Source organism: Zootermopsis nevadensis, unplaced genomic scaffold, assembly GCF_977971745.1.
Source record: "Zootermopsis nevadensis isolate Lab colony 2312 unplaced genomic scaffold, Znev_1.0 Znev_ptg000031l, whole genome shotgun sequence".
NCBI lineage: Eukaryota > Metazoa > Arthropoda > Insecta > Blattodea > Termopsidae > Zootermopsis > Zootermopsis nevadensis.
The window spans coordinates 6,228,904-6,251,074 of record NW_028259163.1 but is presented as its reverse complement, the minus strand read 5'-3'; the positions used below and the strand labels follow the sequence as shown (position 1 = coordinate 6,251,074).

Here is a 22,171-nt window from a genome sequence, read left to right as displayed (position 1 = left end):
AGGCTGTGAAAGACTTGATAAATCACACACGCAGTAAATACTATATAAGAACCAAGAAGCATAGGACTTAGATCAACCTAAGAAGACAAACTTTGTAATGACGTTTCACACTTCTGTGACAGTTATAGTGCACAGATTTGTAGATAGTTTTATCATATGCATTTTGTGAGCTCTGTTTTGATTTCTGATATATTTATGAGCCTGTGTGTGTCAGACATTTCTTAAGTCTTTCACAGTCTTACCAATGTCTGGCCCACATACAATATTTTAAGTACTGAACAATATGGATTTAGGAAAGGATTAAAAACAGATAATGCAATCTATAAATTGACTACAGAGATTTTAAATGCCATGAATAACAAACAAATAGTGGGAGGCATCTTCTGTGATTTGGAAAAAGCTTTTGATTGTGTTGATCATGAAATTTTGTTATTTAAGCTTAAATTTTATGGTATCAATGGGAAAGATCACGCACTTTATGAATCTTACTTAAATAACAGATACATTAGAACAGTATTACATACTAATGACAGTAACAGTACAGCCTCAGATTGGCTTAAAGTTAGATATGGAGTTCACAAGGGTCTATATTGGGACCTTTGTTGTTTCTTTTATACATAAATGATTTACCCAGTATAATAACTAAATTTGCTACACCTATAATTTTTGCTGATGATACTAGCATCCTATTTTCTCATTCTAATACAAACGACTTTAATAAACACATTCATGCAACATTTGAAAATATAAATAGATGGTTTAGAATGAACAGATTATCACTAAACTTTAATAAGACACATTATATTAATTTTAAAATTAAGAGAAAAATGTCAGATACTGTCACAATAAGTTATAATAATAAATTCATTAATAATATCTTCTGTACTAAATTCTTGGGAATTATGATTGATGGTGCATTAACTTGGAAGAATCATATTGATCTACTTATTAAAAAATTGATCAAGGCTTGCTATGTAATTAGAAATATGAAACCATATATGTCTATTTCAGTACTAAAGACAATTTATTATGCTTTCTTTCATTCCTTGATGAGCTATGGCATCATTTTCTGGGGAAATTCATCTAGTAGTTACACTATTTTTCTCCTTCAGAAAAAGGCAATTAGAACAATGATGGGATGTAGCAATAGAGTATCGTGTAGAAATATATTCAAAGAATTAGATATCTTACCGTTGGCATCACAATATATATTTTCTTTATTATTGTTTGTATTACAAAACAAAACTCTTTTTCCATCAAACATTGACTCTCATACTATTGATACTAGACAGAGACAAAAATTTGTATCTACCCCAAGCCAATTTAACTATTTATCAGAAAGGAGTTCACTATGCGGGTATAAAGATATTTAATAAATTACCCACAGAGGTTAAGAATACCTCAAATAATTTTAAAAAGTTCAAGGTTGCATTAAGGCATTTCTTAATTACTCGTTTTACACTGTGGATGAGTACTTAATTGGATAACTATTGTAATAAAAATATTAATTATATTGTCTTGAATTTAGTACGCTGCTTGTCTAGATGTAATTTTTTAATGTATGTATTTTATGTTTTTATACTTGAGTTTGTGACATGTTCTATATCCACTATTGGATTCTTGGAACTTGTAAATAAATAAATACTTCATTGGAATCCACCAGGAAATGCCACAGTGCTGCTAGACATGCTGTCATGTGGTATAAATTTGAACTGCACATTCCAATTTTGGACACATTTTGTTAAACCTTGTACAGTGTGTTTGCAGCTCATATTTTGTGGGCAATTAACACTAGATAGTGTGGGCTCTGTAAATGATAAAAATTTCATGTGAGGTTATGATCTGACCAAGTGGACTATTCCCTTTTAAGGAAAATAATGTGTATGTATATACTTCTAAATTTTGAGCTTTTGCCAGTTAGAGTACAAATAGAAGTGTAAATATCATTGTCCCATTTTTATAAATAAATTAGTAAAATGTAAGTTTGCACCAGAGAAGATTCAAATATCCATGTTTTGCAACCTGTTGTTATGCTGTTAAGTATAAGGGAACAAACTTTGTCACATACAATACACCATCTTCATCATCCTCATCAGTGTAAAATTAAATTCTGGGCATCAAGTTTCAGCCACTCTGGACCGTCTTTGGTCCATCATGGATACATTTCTTATTCTGAACCAGAGTTATATTTGACTTGCCATTGTTTGAAATTATGTATTATAAAAAATAATATTAAGTTTAGAATTAGTAATTAAAAACTATAAGTTGTGGTCTCACAGTAATATAAGTGCAAATGAAAACAATAACTCACAGTCATCTAATTAAACATATCAATATGTAATAACAAGTTTAGTTATTCAAAATAATTAACCTTAGACCATATTAAAGCTACTTTGTACATGCTATAATCTTCCACCAAAATATGAGTGTATCCATTTCCTGGATGGCAGGCATGTGTGTTTAACTTTCAATTGGGTCAATGTTTTCTTTTATCTGTATTAAATTTTATATTATTTAATATAACTCTGCAAGAACCATTTTTCTTGTGAATTCACACTGCTTTACAGGACTCTGAATACAAAACACAAAATCTAAACAGAGTCTGAAGTATTCTGGTGATGGTGCATTATAATGTGCAGAATTGCCCTTTCGCACATTGTTCATCTTCTGAATTAATATATACTAAGACCACAGTGTCTGGAAGCTGAATTTTGCTCACATTTTCCTGTAAAGAAGAGGGAGGATATAATTTCTTTGTGCTAGTCTGGAGCAGGTCTTAGGCAGGAGGGCCAACAGATACGATTTCTGATGAAAGACACTTGGGTTACAAGCCACGTTATGTGGCTGATTGGTGAGTAAACCGTATCTTCAGTCAATGTTTCGACAGCAATCTCTGCTCTCATCCTCGGGGCTGCTGTGTAACAAAATTCAGTTCGTACAGCAAAGAAACCAATTTATTATTATTAAAAAGATCTCTTGGTTGTTGTTATTGTGTAAGGAAATAAACACTGTGTAATTTTAAGCCTTTGCAATTCCGGTGTAAAAAAATTTATTTGTATTATTTTTTATAACCATATTTTCCTTCTAAAGTTCCACCTTCATACTTATCTGAAAATATAAATCGTATATTGTATATTCATGCACTTTTCATTTTGACAAAAAGCATTTCTGCTATCAACTTTTTTAATGTTTTGTATTCTGTATATCTGTGATTATAGGGATAAAGGGACAGTAGCAAAATTAAATTTCAGGTTTATCTTCTGTAAATGTTAACTAGTTTTCATTAAAATTGTATACTGCAAATACATCGATTATTGGGTGTATTCTCTTATTTATAAAGTTGTAACTGTCAATATTTGGTTCTATGAAGTATGTGGACAGCAACAGAGACAGTGACATCTTAGAACTTGAAATGTTGCTGCATTAGGTACTTTTGTGTGTCTTCCATGACAAAATCAACAAATGTATCTGACAGAAATAGCCTTGAATGGCTGAGGTAGTCAGTAAATAACAATGTTAAATAATTAGTGCCAGAACTTTATTTCAGGACAGTTGTAACAAATACAATATTTACAATTTTTAATAATGTAATTTTATTTAAAATAAATCATTACCTTTGTTGCCATAAGAACAAAAGTGTGTGCTTACGAATGAACACACTCACACACACAGGGACACATCCAGTTGAGGATTATAAATATTTCTTCTTATTGGACTTTGAACTTTTAAATTTTGCAATTCACTACTATATGTTATTCCTAAGTTCAGTTAACTGTTTATCAACATTCAAAATATTTTCAGACTTAAAATAACTACTTAGTAAGTGGGATAGCTCAGTCTGCAAAGTGACTAGCTATGGGCTTCCCAGCCAGGGTTCAGTTTCAGCCAGGGCATTAATTTTTTGTCATCATCTTATCTAGCTTTCCATTCATGGTGTAATGAGTTCTTTCCTCAGAGGAGAAAGAGCCAGAGAGTAAAACTGACAACTCATCTCCTAGTGGTGAGGTTAAGAACATGTGGTTCCTTAACCTTACTCTCTATGTGTGTTCACTTGCTTTTTAAGTGCACTGACTTGTTTGCTTTTTTCCGGGCCTAATAGCAGCTGCAGTTCCACAGAGGCATAGTGTCCCCCATTCACAAAAATACCAATGATATTAACAACCCCATCTTACAACTGTCCTGGTGTTATAAATGCTGAAGAGGCAAAAAGACGAATTCTACACTGAACCTTTGTAACACGATTATTTATTTCCAAGACATTTTATTCGTAGTTGTGGTACTCCATTTTGGTGTAATGATTTTAATTTTTGGCATTATGATGTTGGTGTATATCCACGTAACTGTTTAACAGGTCCCACATCTTGTTTCTCAGATGCAATGAAGCTTTTTTATCTCGTATAAATATTTGGGTGATCTAAAAGGTGGATTCTGCAGAGTTGGTTAAACTGAAAATAATAAAAGAAACCAGACTTGTCTCATGATACTAATAGTAATGTGACATAAAAGTTGTTGATTTGAAGTTTATTGCATTTATTTAAATGCAAGATTTCTGGGACCTGTTAATTCCTGCACGTACAAATCGATAGAAACTTTCAAGAAATTTCTTAATAGGTTATGTACTGCTGTATGCCAGTATAATTTTCAGGGATAATTAAATTCTTGGTCTTTGTCCATCAATCTGTCCTCAGGTGAAGAGGGAAGAGGCACCGACTCAGTTGGGTCTGTTAGAACGAGCTGACCTCAGTCCCTGACAAAGTCCAAGAGTTTACCAATCCCGAGTGTAACGCACAATCATTGGTACCCTTTAAAGTTGACCAGTATATTTTTCTTTCAAATACTGCAGTTGCTAATTCTTACATGTCTATGTAATATATAACAAATTTTCAACATATTTCTGATTAATGATCATTACCAATTGATTTAATTTAATGGCTACATTCATCAACATCTGTGAACGTGCATTTTATATGAGTCCAAATTTTGATCTTTATATAAAATGACAAAAATAATTCTCTCTGATTCATATTTGAATGGATTAGGCATCTTAATGCTTAAACTCGATCTAAATATTATAGATATAAATTAGGATGGTTTAATTATGGGTTGTAGCACTGTACTGTCTTGGTAGAATTTTACTGATGTTTCAGAGGTCCTTGCTGCCTCCAGATGGAAGCAGCAAGCACTTCAGACTGAAATCTCACACATGTGAATTAAGTTTCTAGAGTAAATTTTAGTAAAGCTCATCAGTATTAATCTTCCCCAAGTGAAGTTTTTCTTGCTATCGAATGAAAATGAACAAATGTGAAGTTCATAAATAGTTTGGTATTTTAACTGTTTCCACATCCATTTTTATAATTGTTTAATTTATTTTCTTTCCATCCTTTCTCAATCATTTAACTTGAAATAATCTTACTTGTAAACACCGTCTTTAAATTGTAGTTTATTTTACTGCAATGTCTGAATTTACTAGAATTAAGAATTGAATTTTAGATCAGTTTCTAAAATGACCAATACAAATTAACATCCTATATACAATGCATACATATTTTAATATACATCTCATATGAGTAAAGGTGTGCTTTGTGATTCAGTAAAATGTTTATATTTATCAGTAAAAAAATATGATTATAAATTCGAGCTAGTTTCAATTGGTACACTGACATAAAATCACAAATCACTGTTGTACCTTGTGGTGTGTGCATTATTTTATGGATGTATCATTCTACAAGTATTTCTCTACAGTAGCCGCCACGGTGGTCTAGTGGTCAGAACGCTAGCCTTGTAATCTTGGGGTCAGATTTATAACTTGTGTTGGGCAAGGCAGTGGTCTAGGCATCACGGAGTTTTCCTCCAGGGGCTTCCCTGGTTTCTCCACGGCATCCCAAAAATTACTCCACTCACACTCACACAGAAGAAGGCAATGGGAAACCACTTCTGGATCATCTGCCAAGAATGTATATATGTGTGAACAGGTCCTTGACAGCCTGAAGAGGATGGAAGGATCCTGTTCATAATATATGGACCTGTCGCAAGACAGAACACTAATATTAAAAAAAAATTCTACAGTAATATATATATCCCTCCCCCCCAATGCATGGTGGAAACATGATTGAGTAAGATGAATTAATTATGTTTGTAGCTACCATATGATAGTCCATAAACTCGTATATTATAAAACACCTACTTGTTACAAAGTGATAAATTATTTAACATGTTGCCAAACTGTAATCATACTGAAATGGGACAGGGAAATTTGGAACTTCAGCCATTGCTGAAGAGGAATAGTAAAGAACGTTTCTGACAGAGACCGTGTGAGGCAAGACCCTTGTCCGGCAGACGGTGAGGCAGGGTACGGGTCCAGCAGAGACCCAGTGAGAAAGAGACTGAGTAAGGCAGAAAGCTCGAAAAGCCATGACAGAGTCATATGGAAACCTGGTGTGGCAGGTACGAGTTCTAATAGAGAGCTGTTCGGGTGGTGCAAATTTTGAAAATTTTCAAAACATCAAAAATTGCTAGACATTGTATAAAAATCGCACAAAACCATATATTTCGAAATTATTGGGGAAAAAATTTATATAAAAATTGTTCCAATTTTTTAGTGTAGTGCACCATTTGGAAGTTTTCCATCATTTTTATTTTTTTAAAAAAATTGAAATATTTGATTTTTTTTCCAAAATTCTCTCCACCCGGTAACTGCCAGGGCCTGTCTCTGACGAACCCTCTCACTCATGGACCCAGAATTTGCTGTCAGTCTCTGAACGATCCGTTCACTGTATGACCAGGTTACTTGCGGGCCGTTGTCGTAAAGAACATTTCCGACTAAAATGTATGTTTCTCTCGTGTCCTATAATTTGCCCGATACAATTTAAAAGTGAGGTACAAAATCACAGGAAGCTTAACGAAAAACATGACACAACATGTGTGCCCCCATATTTAACTTAAAAGATACATTTAACAAGATAATATTCAAAGGTGAATCTCAGTTTGGATTTTCTTAACATTCCATGCTACATACAAGATGTATCACTCTGAATTATGTCCTTCACAGAATCACTTTAAAACACTGGGCTTATACATAAACTGCCAACATATGATCTCATAATAAATGGTGAATGTGGCCAGATGTATTAACATTTTGAGAAAGTTTCATCTATCACAACCTCAAATTTGGCAATTATTTATTTAAGACTTGAGGTTCTCACAGCGGTGAGTATGAAGATATCCGTCTTCTGGGTTATTGCGCTGTGTAGTCTGGTCGATGTTAACCAACGTTTCAGAGGTCATACTGCCTCCGTCATCAGGGCGATGAATATCCCATTAATTTATCTGCCCTCGTATTTCTTTAAAAATAAACTGGCTGTTGAAAGCAAAGATATTTTACAAATAGTTTATATTTATAAGGACATTAAATATTCACACGTCGCCATTTTTCTTGACCTACGAGAATTACGTAATTTCCTACTTGAGCACTGAAATCTCCTGTAATAAAACGTTTATTCCTGTTAACCATTTCCGTTGCGTTTATGTCAAAATCCTCTGTCACATTTTCATCAGATCCCATTTGGAAAGCGTGCATCTGCTTAATATCCACCAGTTAATTTCCATCATACTATTATATTGCACGTTGTATCAATACTATAAGAAGTTTGTTTCATTCAATTACGGGCTCACTGAGCTTCATTTGTGACGTCACCATAGGTGCAGAAGACGCAAATGTTCCTATTCCAGCATTTGAGACAGATTTTGGTTCGGCAGAAATTGGCTATTATTCTAACGAAAGATTTCTGGACGCCACTCAAGAAGTCGACATTCAGCAGTTTATTAACAATGAGGTTAGTGTGAACTCTCCTTTGGATTTCAACAATTATGTGGGCCCAACGCCGATTCGTGAAAACATTTGAACTATTTCCAGCCTTCCATCCGACTCGTACGTTACATGCAGTTCAAAATCGCACAACATAAAAGTTACAACACCAGGTCAGGTTATGACAGGTAGATGAAACAGAGGGTCAAACAGAGGTCACCCCAGAAACTGCTGAATCAGGTTGAAGCTTGTAATTTATACAAGAGACAGAATAAGTCCAGTGTCTTTCACCTTGAGTTTCGTCACAAATTCCTTCAAAACCTGCATCCTTAGAGATCGCCTACGAGATATTCGCTGCATGTGTTTTCATACTTGTTACCCATAATTCTAGTTCCTAGTCTGATCCAAATGTTTATTTACTTTTCAGATTCCAGAAATGGACGTTATTCAGTTTGCATCTACTTTGGGAAATATCATGACAATTCCAATTTAGAATAGTTAAGAACTTAATAGTTAAATTGTTTTCAGTTAATTTGTTTTAGTTAAATAGTTTAATCGTTTTTGTCAAATAGTTTATCAACTTTAAAAAGTTAAATTGTTTAGTTTTTTGTTAAATAGTTCAGTTTTTTAAATTGGTAAATTGATTAGTTTTTGTTAAATAGTTTCTAATTAAATATGAATTATATATTTAAGAATATTAAATAAAAAACATGTTCATAAACTTTCCTCTTGTTAATTTGGCAAAGTAATATTTGAATGAACTTGTCGCCCTCAGTGCACTTGTGGTTAATGTGGTCGCCACTGGACCCAAGGTATGTGGGTTCAAAACCGGCCGAGGTCGATGGATTTTCAAGGGGTGACAAAAATCCGTAGCACAAATTCCTTCGAGCGGAAGTAAAGCCGGCGGTTCCATGCCTAAGATTTACGGCACGAAAAAGCATGAACGAGATGTTTCGTACGGAAAACTCGCCGGCCATTTCTCACACAAGTCTCTCCTGATTCCTACTAGATGGCTCTAGCAGACGAAAATAAGGACAGAGTAGAAATTGTGCGGAGGCAGTGGGCATTTGGACATTTTATGCCCTCTGGAAAATTTAGGCTCAGTGGGACATTTAGGCCCTTTGGACATTTCAGGGCATCTGGTCCATTTATGCTCTCTGGACAACTTAGGTCCTTTTGACCACTTAGGAACTTTGGACATTTTAGGCAGTCTGGCCCATATAGGCACTCTGGAGCTTTTAGGCTCAGTGGGAAATTTTGGCCCTTTGGAAAATTTAGGCCCTCTGACCCATTTGACCAATTGGTAATATTAGGCCATTTAGGCTACTGAAACCCACCCTGGTCTTGGAAACAAACAGCCCAACATATGAATCCGCCTCCCCCCGTAAACTATCCTAGCCTAGCCTAACCTAATCCAACCTAACCTAACAAAACAACCCAACATTATAACATAACATAACTTAACCTAACATAACGTAACCTAACCTAACTCAACCTAACACAGCATAACCAAACTTAACAACCTAACCTAACGTAAATATACAAAACTGGACTTTGGGTCATTTAGGCCCTTTTGGCTATATAGGCACAGTTAGCAAGTCAGGTCCTTTGGTTATTTTAGGCCGTATTGGCGATTTAGGCCTAAATGGGACAGTTAGGCCCTTTTGGTCATTTGAGCAAGTTAGGCCCTCTGGCAATTTAGGCCGTATGGGCCAATTATGCCCTCTGAGCAATTCAGGCCCCCTTGGACATTTAGGACCTTTTGGCCATTTAGCCGGGTAGGCCCTCTAGACAATTTAGGCACTTTTGACCATTTAGGCCCTTTCGAACATTTCGGCCATTTTTACATTTTATGCCCTCTGGCCGATGTAGGCGCTTTTGTCCATGTAGACCCTTTCTGACCATTTAGGCCCTTCTTACAGTTTATGCCCTCTGACCCATTTAGGCCCTTGGACAATTTAGGACATTTTGACAATTTCGGCCTTTTGGAAATTTTACGCCCTCTAGCCCATTGGTTATTTTAGGCAACTTAAGCCCACCCAGGACTTGGAAAGAAACAGCCCAACCTATCAATCAGCCAACTAACGAAGCTTAACCTAACCCAAAGTAACCTAACGTATATTTACCAAACTGGCCTTTGGGTTATTTAGGCTCTTTTGACTAATTAGGCTTTGTTGGTAAGTTAGGTCCTTTGGACAATTTATGCCCTATGGGCGATTTAGGACCCAATGGGACATTTAGGCCTTCCGGGCTATTTAGCTCATTTGAGGCAGTTAGGACCTCTGGACAATTTAGGCTCTATGGGCCATTTAGGCCCTTTTGACCATTTAGGTTATTTGGATAAATTACGCCCCAATGGGACATTTAGACCCTCAGGGTGATTTAGGCTCTTTTAGCCCAATTGAGCCAGTTAAACACTCTGGCCCATTTAGGCCATCTGTAAAATCTAGGCCCTTTTGACCATTTTTACCATTTAGGCCCTTTGGAAATTTTAGGCCTTCTGGCCCATTGGTGATTTTAGTTCCTTTAACCACCACGGTGGTCTAGCAGTCAGAACACTAGACTTGTAAGCCTGGGGTCCCGGGTTCAATTCCCGGTGGTGCTCAAATTTATAACTTGTGTTGGGCAAGGCCGTGGTCTAGGCATCACGGAGTTTTCCTCCGGGGGCTTCCCCGGTTTCTCCGTGGCATCCCAACAATTACTCCACTCACACACAGAAGAAGGCAATGGCAAACCACTTCTGATCATCTCTGCCAAGAATGTATATATGTATGAGCAGGTCCCTGACAAAATGAAGAGGTTGGAAGGATCCTGTTCATAATATATGGACCTGTCGTCAGACAGAACACTACAAAACAAACAAAAGGCCAAAGAAGCCCACCATGGACTTGGAAACAAACAGCCCAAAATATCCTAGCCTAACCAAACCCAACCTAACCTAACCACAAAAACTGACCAAACTCAACCTAACCAAACTGAATGTAACATACATTTACAAAACTGGCCTTTGGGTCACTTAAGCCCTTTTGGCCATACTAGAGTAACGTGCTCCTTTCGCAGCGCTTTCTATGGTCTGATGTTTTAGTTCTTTACATCGCTCTACAGAGGCCAACTGAATTAGGTCAAATCAAAGTCAACAAAATTATTCAATTTAAAAATGTAATTTAATTCTCAAGATGAAACACAGTAATTTAGAGAGCAGATGACACTCTTGGTCAACTACAGAAAGAGGAATGTAATTAACAGTTATAAATAACATCGTAGGATCTGAGGTTTTCACAGCAGTGAGTCTGTAGATTGCTGTCTTCTATGTTATTGCGCCGTGTAGTCTGGTCAATGTTAACCAACGTTTCAGAGGCATACTGCCTCCAGCATCAGGACAATGAATATTCATCTTCAAGTGGTGAAGTGCTGGAAGATTTCCTTGCTCGTGGAATCATTAATTGGGGTACTCCTGTAAGCAGGATCCTAGACAAAGGAATGTTGTTCATACAGCAGGCCAGGACTACAGAGACGTCAGGTTTAGTTTCTGTACTTCTTGAAGGCCCACCAAATTCTGGAAAGACAGCTCTTGCTGCGCAGATTGCAAAAAACTCGGACTTTCCTTTTGTGAAAGTTTGTACACCAGAATAAATGGTTGGCTTCACTGAATCTGAAAAATGTTTGCAAATAAGACAGGTAGGTGCTGTTTAATTTTTGTTTCTTTTGGTTTGGGGGAAGAGGAAAGCGAGTAGAGGACATTTAATATCAGTGCATTTCTATCTTTTGAATTTCAGTTGTGTTTATTAATGGTAATTAAAGTTTAAATGTAAATATTATCTTCCCAGTATCCCAGTCTAAATGTATGTATTCCCTTTTGTCTCAGTATGTGAAGTGTGTTTTCTGTGTATGGTATCAACCTATGATAACCATGCTTGCCTTAATACAGTTATACTCTTTTAAAATGTATTTTTTTACTTTCTTCAAAAGATCTTCCATTCTTGTCTTATCAAATGTTTCTGTTTTTTCTCAGTCAGCTGTCTTATCCCAGAAAAGTGATTTCTATTTGCCCTTGTTTTTTGAATGCATTTAGTTCTGCCAGTTTTAATTTTATTTCCATTGCCATTATATTTATTAGTGTCCTTTAATATATTTTTAATGTATGGCACATCATCGCAATTCCCGTGTAGTTTCCACCCACAGTGCTAGGTAGCACTTACCCCACCCTCTTCAACAAGTGCAGTGACCAGCTTGCTAACAGATCTTTTGTCATCAGGGTGATGAATTCATCGCATTGATGATGGAGGCAGTATGACCTCTAAAAATGTGGAATCTACCAGACTACACAACGCAATTACAGAGAAGACAGCAATCTTCATAAATAACATCATCTATATATGATGGGGGTTGCGTGAAAGTGCAAGAGTGCATTCTTCTTACCACAGCTACAGTGACAAAAACTCTTTAACATTTCATAAAAATTTCCACACTATGAAAACTGGAACACATTACATTTATGGTTCTCACATTTGCCTATAGCAAAAGTTTGCATAGCGATTTATCTCCACATTACCCCCATCATGACTTTTACATCAATGACATATTTTCATTTAACTATACATCAACGATATAGAATTGAATGGAATATTTACTTATATCTGGAATTATTCTCCTTTTTTAATCAATGCTGATTTTCCTAACAGTTCTATCTCCCTCACAACGGATACTGAAGAAAGTAACTGAACACAAATACAACTTTCTCCTTACCCATGAAATGTGTGTTTACTGTATTGAGCAGCGCATTTTCAAACCTCCTTCCTCTTCAAGTTCAGAAAGGAATTTCATAACTCTGTATGGCTCCTCTGTCTGACGAGTCATGTCAATCAAAGCGAGCAATTTCTTGACGCCAATGAACACCCTAAACAAAAGAATTCAGTATGTTCTAAACAAATTAATAATTTTATTTAGCATGAATCTAACTTTGAATTTGGCTTAATATTGTGTTTCGGTTAACTTTTCACTTTTACATACCTGTGTCGACGAAATCTCCGAGATAACGCTAACAAATCCTCCTCTGTGAAAACACGTGATTGTTGAAGAACAGCCTTTAAATGAACTTTTTGTGAAAGGTTTGGAACATGAAGAACAGCTGTAAATGCTGACAACATCTTCAAATCTTCTAACATTTCCCTAAACACATAAGTAAGAAGATAAATTAGATTAACAATGCTGGCAACACACCAAAAACTGCAAAAATCCTGCAAGCACAATTCAATTCAACAGCCTAAGTATCAAACCGGAAGTGATGTAAGTCTATGAGATGGTGTCATAATTCCAGTCATTCATAATCCTGTCTACACGTGGCTTTTCTCTGCCTTCAATAACTATAGTGATTTATTCCAGATGTCTATTAAGCAAAGACATCAATGCGTCTGCCTAATTTGAAGAAACATATGAATTTATGTTAATGCTTTTTCTGAGTCCCTTCATGAATTCTGATGTAAAAATCCAGCTGAACGCTAGACTTCACTGCAGTAGAATACTATAACTGAAGCGAAGATTATGTTTGAGAGTTTGAATTTTGATATCTGGATATTTTTTTCTGTTAATTATTATTTTGTGTTCACACAAATACTAATTAAAACTGAGTACCTGCATATTAATCAACTATATGTTTCAAAACTTTACTAATTTCATTGTGGGTTACATTTGTTATTTCAGTTGGATGGAGCCAGGGTAGCTCAGTCAGTTTAGTGACAGTCTATGTACTGGACAACCAGGATTCAATCCCCAACAGGGAAGAGGATTTTCCTCTAGCTTCTGCTTCCAGACTATCTCTGGGGCCCACCCAGCCTCCTGTCCATAGGGTGTAAAGCTGACCACTTACCCCTATTTAGTGTAACTCAGTCTAAATAGTGAATTTTAAACATCTAGAATACTGGTCCAAAAAGCTCCACAGATGACCCCATTACTCAACATCCCTTTCTTGAGCAAGAAGATGAGTTATATTTATACGAACATCAGCTAATTGAATATAAAAAACCAACATAAACAAGGATTTTTGAGATAAAAACTTTACAACTTTAAACATACGCAGCTTGCTGAAAGACTTCAATTTTAACAATTTTAATCAATGTCAATCTATTTTATCATTTCACTATTCTTAATGTGATTTCGACTTTCACACAATTCTGTCAGTCAATAGAATCCTTAGATAAGTCCACCTGAAGATGGTTCATCCTGGATCAAAACATGTAGTGGAGTAAACTAATGAGTGAGTAAAACCAAATAAAAAAAAATTCATGGACAGATTTTTGTGTCATTTCACTTCTATTCCTCTGTTAACCATCGTCATGGCCGCGGATACCTTCTCAGCTATAAAGTGAGTAGGTATTTTTTTCCTTGGTGGTCTACATGTTGGTGTGACTTTACAGTTAATCCTTCAGAAAAGTTGTCAAATTGGAAAGAAACTCCGAGCAAAAGGCACATGAAACATGGAAAGATGCTTAAACAATTTATTACATACACAAAATGAAGGTGAGGACAGTTCAGAAAACAACAAAGTCCCAGAAAACTCGCAGAAACGGATGTCAGATTTGGAAAGAAATGAAAAATTACAAATCACCAGGATATGACGATGGATCTGTTGACATTATCACAGCAGTGGGATCAATTGGGACATGCCGGCTATACTGAGTCTTATTGTGAGAAAAATTTGGGTTTAAAAAAGAATATCAGAAGACTGGTACAAAGTAATCGCTGTATATATTTACAAGAAAAGAGACAAGTGTGGAAACTACACAGGACTTACAATGTTGTGCCAGAAACTAAAAATTTATTAAAGGACACTAGTAAACACAATGACAATGGAAATAAAATTAGAACTGGCAGAACTAAATGCATTTAGAAAACAAGGACAAATACAAACCACATTTCTGGGATAAGACAGCTGACTGAGAAGAAACAGGAATATAGAAAGAGTTGATGATATTCAAAGATTAGAAGAAACATTTAATAACACAAGAAGGGAAGTAATATGGAAATGTATGAATTTCAACAGATCTTTTGAAGAAAGTAAAAAATACATTTGAAAAGACTATAACTGTATTAAGGCAAGAATGGTCATCATACGTTGATACCATATACAGAAAACACACTTCGCATACTGAGACAAAAGAGAATACATACATTTAAACTTTGATTACTATTAATAAACACAACTGAAATTTAAAAGAAAAAAATGCACTGATTTTAAATGTCCTCTACTCCCTCTCCCCTTCGCCCGAACCAAAAGAAACAAAAATAAAACATCACCTACCTTTCTTATTTGCAAACATTTTTCAGATTCAGTGAAGCCAACCATTTCTTCTGGTGTACAAACTTTCACAAAAGGAAAGTCCGAGTTTTTTGCGAGTTGCGCAGCAAGCGCTGTCTTTCCAGAGTTTGCTGAGCCTTCAAGAAGAACAGAAACTAAACCTGACGTGTCTGTAGCCCTGGCTTGCTGTATGAACAACATTCCATCTTCTAGGATCCTGCTTACAGGAGTACCCCAGTTAATAATTCCACTATCAAGGAAATGTTCTAGCACATCACCACTTCTTCCATAGGCCTAGACAAAAGAAATCAGTATTTATCACCACAGAAAAGTATTACAAATCAACTTGTTTTGAGTTGCTTTATAATTTCTTCCTATTCTTAACAGAAACATGTGGCTTCTTCAGAAAACACACCTTAGAAAAAACCATTAAGGAATATGTAACAGTTTCATAAATAAATTCTTAACCTATTTATCTTCCTTATGGGTAAAAAGCAAGGTTATGTGTCCCCATTCAACTTTTCAATCAAGTATACTTGATTTCCACAAAAAATTGTATGCCACTACAGACCAGCAAATCCTTATATATTTTATTTCCTATAGTCAGTAACAACACAGCGGATGCACAAACCTGTAACGTGGAGGCAACACCATAATGTCTGTACCTAGAATTAGCAGCTGAGGTTTGCACCTATCACATGCAGTCACTTGGAAAGTATTAAATCTGGGAGGGAGGAGAACGAAGGAAGCAACAGAACATTAAACACATAGTGGTTCCAAATATAACATCGTGAAACAGTGTTATTCGACGAATGTGAATTGCTTTGTTCAATGTATTTTCAAACAAATATCAGACACTCATAAATACTGTATATTAATCTGAAAGCTTGGTTATGCAAATCCACACCTTTTATTCTCCACCAGAAAACAAGGTTACAACAATACGGAAGGAATAGATGGAAATTTGCAATTTGGCTGCCATTGCTTCCACAACATGCCTTCTGAATAAACTACACAGAGCTCATACTGAATGTCAACCTACGCTCTGGGTGATCACTCACAAAGAGCAGAACTTGACTCAGCTGCCACGTAAAGTGAAAAACACTATAGTACCAAGTAGGATTTCAAGTCCTCACAGCAGTAAGTACAAAGATTGCTGTCTTCTGGGTTATAGCACCATATAGTCTTGTAGAAGTTTAAAAAATGTTTCACTGCTGCCTCCATCATCATGGTAATAACTCATCACCCTCATCTCACTGATGATGGAAGCAGCAATGCTGTCTGAAACATTGGTAAACTTCTACAAGACTATATGGTACTGTAACCCAGAAAACAATTGTCTTCATACTTTCATACAACTTAACATAAGGTCCTGAAATAATGTACAGTAATAAATCTTTGAAAATTATACAGTTTTTGTTAAGGTCAACTTTTGTAGAATATGAACAAATAAAACTATTTCACTTAATGTCACTACAGCACACAGTTACACCACCAATAAACAAAAGTAACCTAAATACACACGCACTTCACTCACGTATTTCCAAAAAGAAAAGGGAAAGGATAAATTCACTAAACTTAATCTACAAAACAGATCTATTAACAAAAAAATATTGTATGGGTTTGTTAGCAAATAATATAAAACTAGGTCAACAAGCAAGTAGGAAAATAGTCACGTGGAAATCAATTTACTGTACTTACATTTAAAATCACAGAGCACTTAAATGGAATATGCCGTTTTACTGAACATCACTTCGATTTACTTACTTTAATATTCAGCACTTCATATAATTTTACTTCACTTCACTTGAAATCCTTATCTTAATTTTTAGGTTAGGTCTAATTTAGTTAGATTTATCCGTAGCTTAAAGATATGTAATACAATAAATACAGTAAATAATGCATAAAACCTAAATAATCAAATATAATTTATACACAGTTATATACAAATATGTTACAGTAAATTGCAAAATCCACGAACCTGTGTACAACTGTTTCCAAGCCAATATGGCGAATCGGCTACGAGCCGTATAAGATATTTAAAATTGCCAGCAATAAAATAATTTTGACTTGAATAGGATACAATTCTTTGACCTCATACAGGTGAAGAGCATGGTAATCTATGAACTACATTGCATTTCACTGTTGGATTACAAAATTTCATTACCAAAACAAAACATTAAAAACACAAGATTTGTAGCAGTTGCTGATCCTGGTCAAGAAGCCAGGTTATGTGGAATGCAATAATATTATCCGCCCCTCACTAACAACTGTATCATAATGCTACGGTATTTTAACAGTAGCAGCAACAAAAACAATGACAACAACAATAATAATACATTACAGTGTTTATAGTAAAACATTTCTTTTATATTCTTCCAATTTTTGTTGTCTGGTAGTGTACTAAAGTCTATAAAAGATCTGCCAAAAACACCTTGATAGATTTTTCAGAACAATAATATTTAACTTACGGGTTTGATGTCATTTTTAAGAGCTTGAAGGAAGTCTGATCCATTCACCAACTTCCACTTTCCTAGCAGCCTTGATAAGACGGTTCATTGCCGCGGACTGTGCAGCACGCACCAAATCTTGCAACTCAGCTCCACTAAAGTTTTTTGTTAGAACTGCCAATTCCTACAACATTACATACCAATTAAAGTCCTGTAGTCATTTTCCCATATCAAAAGTCTCAAAAATCTGCCCAACAGTACCTGTACCTCAGTACCCAGAGATAATAAACAAATGTACACCGCAATATTTTATAATGTATTAACTCTACTAAGTAGCTTTTAAAACTGGCACAACAAAAAACTTTTACAAAAAGAATGTTTCAGTGATTAATCTACATATAAGCGTCCAGCCCTAGATGAACACGTGTGAAATGAAAGCAGGTACTGAACTACACACTATCCTTTTAGTATAATTCTTCATCTTTCCGGGAGGTCAAGGCCACATTTTGGCTCATCCATGCTGTACCACCACAGCCAAGCAGATTAATTCACTTTAACCTCGGACGATAGATGCATCAGAATGCGGACTGTGTTCTGTAGTTGACATAACTCAAATTGTATATCCATGATTAGTAATAAGGTGATGTCTGGAAAAGACATGAGGTGTCTTGCAACAACACGGTTACCCATGCTGGACAGTGTCCGAAGATAATGCGGAACCCTCAAAAGTCTGGTCACAGAGGAATTTCATAATTAGACCTACCTCACTCAACTATACACAACATTGCACGTGTCTATAAGCTTCAGCTGGTCTGGAAGATAACATACAGATCATGAATCAAAAATACAGATTGCCTTACAAATGTTTACCTGCACTGAAATAACATACTTTTCTGATAAAGCAACATTTTTACATGTGTGCAACAGTCAACAGACACAATGGCCATATATGGTGGAATTAAAATCATCATGAAGTTACTTAACAAAAGTGTGATTCACCAAAGGTAGATAAATGTGCATTGCACTTTGATTATGCTTTTTCACACAAATTGTTTATAGAATATGATACTAGATAAAGCTATAAACTGTCACAAGAAAATGTAACATTCTGCAATAACAAAACATGATTATTCATATGTAAAATATAGAAAGAAAAAGGATTCTTACAATTTAACACAAACTAGAGTTTTCTTACCTATTTAATTTATACAGAATTTCATCCATGAAGTTGGATCTGCTTTTAACATGGGATCAAGGTTGCAAGTAGCTGTTGGTGTGCATATTAGAATATGTAGAGCCTGAGTTGGTACTTCTAGGCTGAATAAGATGGAGATTTATAAAGAAGGAGTTGAGTTGTGATAAGTAAGAGGTTTTTAAGACATGAGGTTCACCACATATTAAAATGTTCTTGCAGATTTGAAACTGAACAGGTTTTAAATATTTGAGTGTGAATTTGTAGCAAAATGGAGCCATAAGAAAATATGCCCTGGGCTACTACATCTAGACAGCTTCCTGTAAGACACCATTGTTAATACTGTCAAAGATTGTTACCCAACTCCTTTATTTAAATAATGCATGTCAATGTGGTTAGTATTTGAGCTTCCATCTTCCTTATCATATAGTGTTCCATAAATCTTTTTTTGTGAGGTCTTTATGAAATTTTGTCCTAATATTTCCTGGTTGTCATTCTCTAATGGTACTAGGCATTCTCTTTACATTAATAATAATTCAGATATTTCATAAAGTAATTTGGCGGACAGTTGGTTCTTGGCTCAGTTCTGTTTTGGATTCAGGTATTTGATGATGCTTACCGCTCGCAGTTGAGCTGTATATTGGTGGACAATGATGACTAAGTTATTTGGTAATCAAATTTTGCAAACAATCTACTAAATAAAAGAAAGTTAACATTTATTTTCAATAATTTTGATATCTAAGACATGAACCTAGAATTTAATAAGTAAATAATACACAAAATTACACTATAAGTATGCATCTTTCCATTATCATTTTATAATAATCAAATATAACCAATGGAACCTACAATATGGCACTTAGTGCCACTGTTACAGATAATACAATTTATAAGATAAAGCTGTTCATGTACGACTGCAAAGTGCTACCAACATCATGTAAATAAGTACTGAAAAATGAGGCCAGACAGAAGTAAAAACAATGGTATGAGACTGAAAATTATCTCCATTCTTTAACATTAGGCAGAGAATTATTTGATTTTCATCCACTTTGTTCCAACAAAACTATAAATTGTTCTAAAAATAATAAAAAATTTGGAAATACAAATATTCATTCAAAATAACATACCATACCAATGAAAAAGTATGCATACGTAGTGATGAAAAGGAACATACCTGAAAGCACTGAGTAACATGTGCACAAACGCGGGGTTATCGTCTATAAATATAATGAAAATACTTTACAACATAGCAGAAGAAACTAGTCACAGTTTAAAGAAGTAAATACGAGAAGATGAATACAGTAAATAATCTAAGTTATTTAATATATTGTGCTACTGACAATGTACAAATTCACTGTGTATTCTATTTTAATGTAAGCAATAACAAAGAACACCCTGCCAAGCAAAAATCCAATTTTAATTCCACTTTGTATTAAATCATGTGACTGAAAGAAAAGCATAATAAATATGACTAATGAAAACATTTCAGACTGACCGCTTCTGGGTTGTGATACTGTATACTTTTCTAGGTGAGAATTGGTGTTTGGAGGAACACACTTCTACCCTGAAGATGGAGGACGTATGTAATGTTGGTAACCATCAACAAGAAGACTACATGGCGTCACAACCCAGATGATCACATCCTGAAATCTCGCTACCATAAACATTTCAAGTCTCGCATAGGAAACATTTATTTTGGAATATGTGAACACTATCCCCACATACCCAAGCATGATGTTGGCTGAACACCAAAACGAATATTACATGCAGAGGAAAAGTTTATATAGTTTGATTTTACAATTCCAAAACATCCCACATCACACCACTGTGTAACAACACAAAATATCCTGAGATGTGAAAAGGAGATCCAATTAAGCAAGCACTGTTCCTGAATTATGTGTATACACATTCAGGAATGATTTTTAAAAAAGAAATACATCACAAACTACTAAGTTAGTGGCTCATAGATATTTTTGGTTGACCACATGTTTTGTAGACAATGTAAAATCACACATTTTTTACAGGTGCATGGATGAAGATACAATATTATTTATTTACAAAACAAATTAATTGCTGCCTAGATATGCCAAGTTATGAAATTATATGCCAGCATGTCAAAATGAAGAAAGTAATTTTATTATTACAGGCATAGCAAGAGCTGAGCCATAAAAGCAAATGTCTATCAAGTGGTAGGCAAAATATCATGAATAAGTACTTCTTGAGGATTAGGCAACATATGAAATTAAACAAAGCCAAAAACATCACCACCAAAATAATGTATAAAGTTTATATTTATCAGAACTTCAGTCTTTCTTTCTTGTTATTTTTAGCATACACAGTGTTTTATCATATGTCCAGGTCCCTTACAGTTTTACAGCAAGCTTCCCACAGAGCAGAGCAGGCTGGTTGTTTGCTGCCCATTTCCCCCCTACAGCATGACATACCTTGGTTCCATGTAGTCTCTAAAAATGCTGAACTTCTGCTGCTATGCAGGCTTCACATCTTAAGAAAATGTCTCTAGACACATGGAAAAATTGTCGTCTTTGAATAACATAAATTCACTGCCAAATAATTTTTTAGTTATTGTAGTGAAAGAGAATTATTTACATGCACTTTTGCTTTTAGCATGCCCCATAACTAAAAATCATAAGAACTTTAATCAGGAGAGTAGGAAACCACAATCCTCGACTTATCACTCAATCACCAAAAGCTTCAACTAATGCATTCACAGACGCATTAGCTATGTGGGCTGTAGCATTGTTCTGCGTGAAACACCCATATGTTATTTTATCTTCAGTAAAGTGACCATAGAAGTGTGTCAGAATTGATGTAACAAAATATTCAAAATTTGTTTTATACAAAAATGGCCCCATTATTCTCTTAGCATTAATTGTGGTCCAAACTATGACTTTCACAGCGCACAGGCACTTCATAAACAGAATGACGATTTTCTGTTTTGACTGTTTACATACCTGCTTAATGCAAAATGTGCTTCATCTGACTAAATCTAAGTTCAGAGTCAAGAAATGGGACTTACACACAGATCCATCCACTCTTTGAAGAATGCCAGTGCACTTGTCTAATCCTGCGTGGGATTTATGGTTAGTTTCCTGGGAAGAAGCTGCTTGCCTGCAGTCCTTAGATTTCAAAGCCATCAGTGTCATGATAAACTGGAGTCTCTGTACTTACACATTAATAAGTTATAACCAATAAAAGTATGTATCTGAGCATGTTCTCACGACTGTTCCTAAACAATGTTTGTCTATGTTTATAGGAAACAGAAACTGAAAATGTTGTAGCTAACTGATATCTTTGTAATTCGAACATCCAGCATTTGGTTCTTGGTCTAGAAGCTGGTGATTTTGATTGAGTTGTTTATTATCTGGCTCCAGATCGTTTGAAGCAAATGCCAATATAGTCCAGTAAAATAT

The 22,171-nt window shown here is 35.2% G+C and overlaps 1 protein-coding gene and 1 long non-coding RNA gene across 8 annotated transcripts in view; one reads left to right on the top strand and one right to left on the bottom strand.

Moving 5' to 3' along the window:
* LOC110832525 (vesicle-fusing ATPase 1) overlaps positions 1-17,977 on the bottom strand; it is a 24,634-nt gene extending 6,657 nt beyond the window's left edge. Inside the window, exons 1-5 of one of the 7 annotated variants that reach the window (XR_015537996.1) lie at positions 17,570-17,727; positions 15,102-15,392; positions 12,815-12,973; positions 12,551-12,701; positions 3,522-6,023 (exon numbers count right to left, since the gene is read on the bottom strand). Coding sequence is in view for 5 of the 7 variants with exons in the window: in XM_087359221.1 (XP_087215347.1) it covers positions 12,663-12,701; positions 12,815-12,973; positions 15,102-15,299 (396 nt within the window). In the remaining 2 variants the exon portion in view is untranslated. Of the gene's footprint in view, positions 1-3,521; positions 6,024-10,946; positions 12,702-12,814; positions 12,974-15,101; positions 15,393-15,729; positions 15,823-16,799; positions 17,054-17,079; positions 17,333-17,569 lie in introns of those variants that run through there. The other 6 variants (XR_002543936.2, XM_087359221.1, XM_087359225.1 and 3 more) reach the window with 6 other exon arrangements.
* LOC110832526 (uncharacterized) lies at positions 17,850-22,171 on the top strand. Its single transcript, XR_015537997.1, has 2 exons — positions 17,850-17,989; positions 20,270-22,171. It is a non-coding gene; the product is annotated as an uncharacterized LOC110832526 (long non-coding RNA).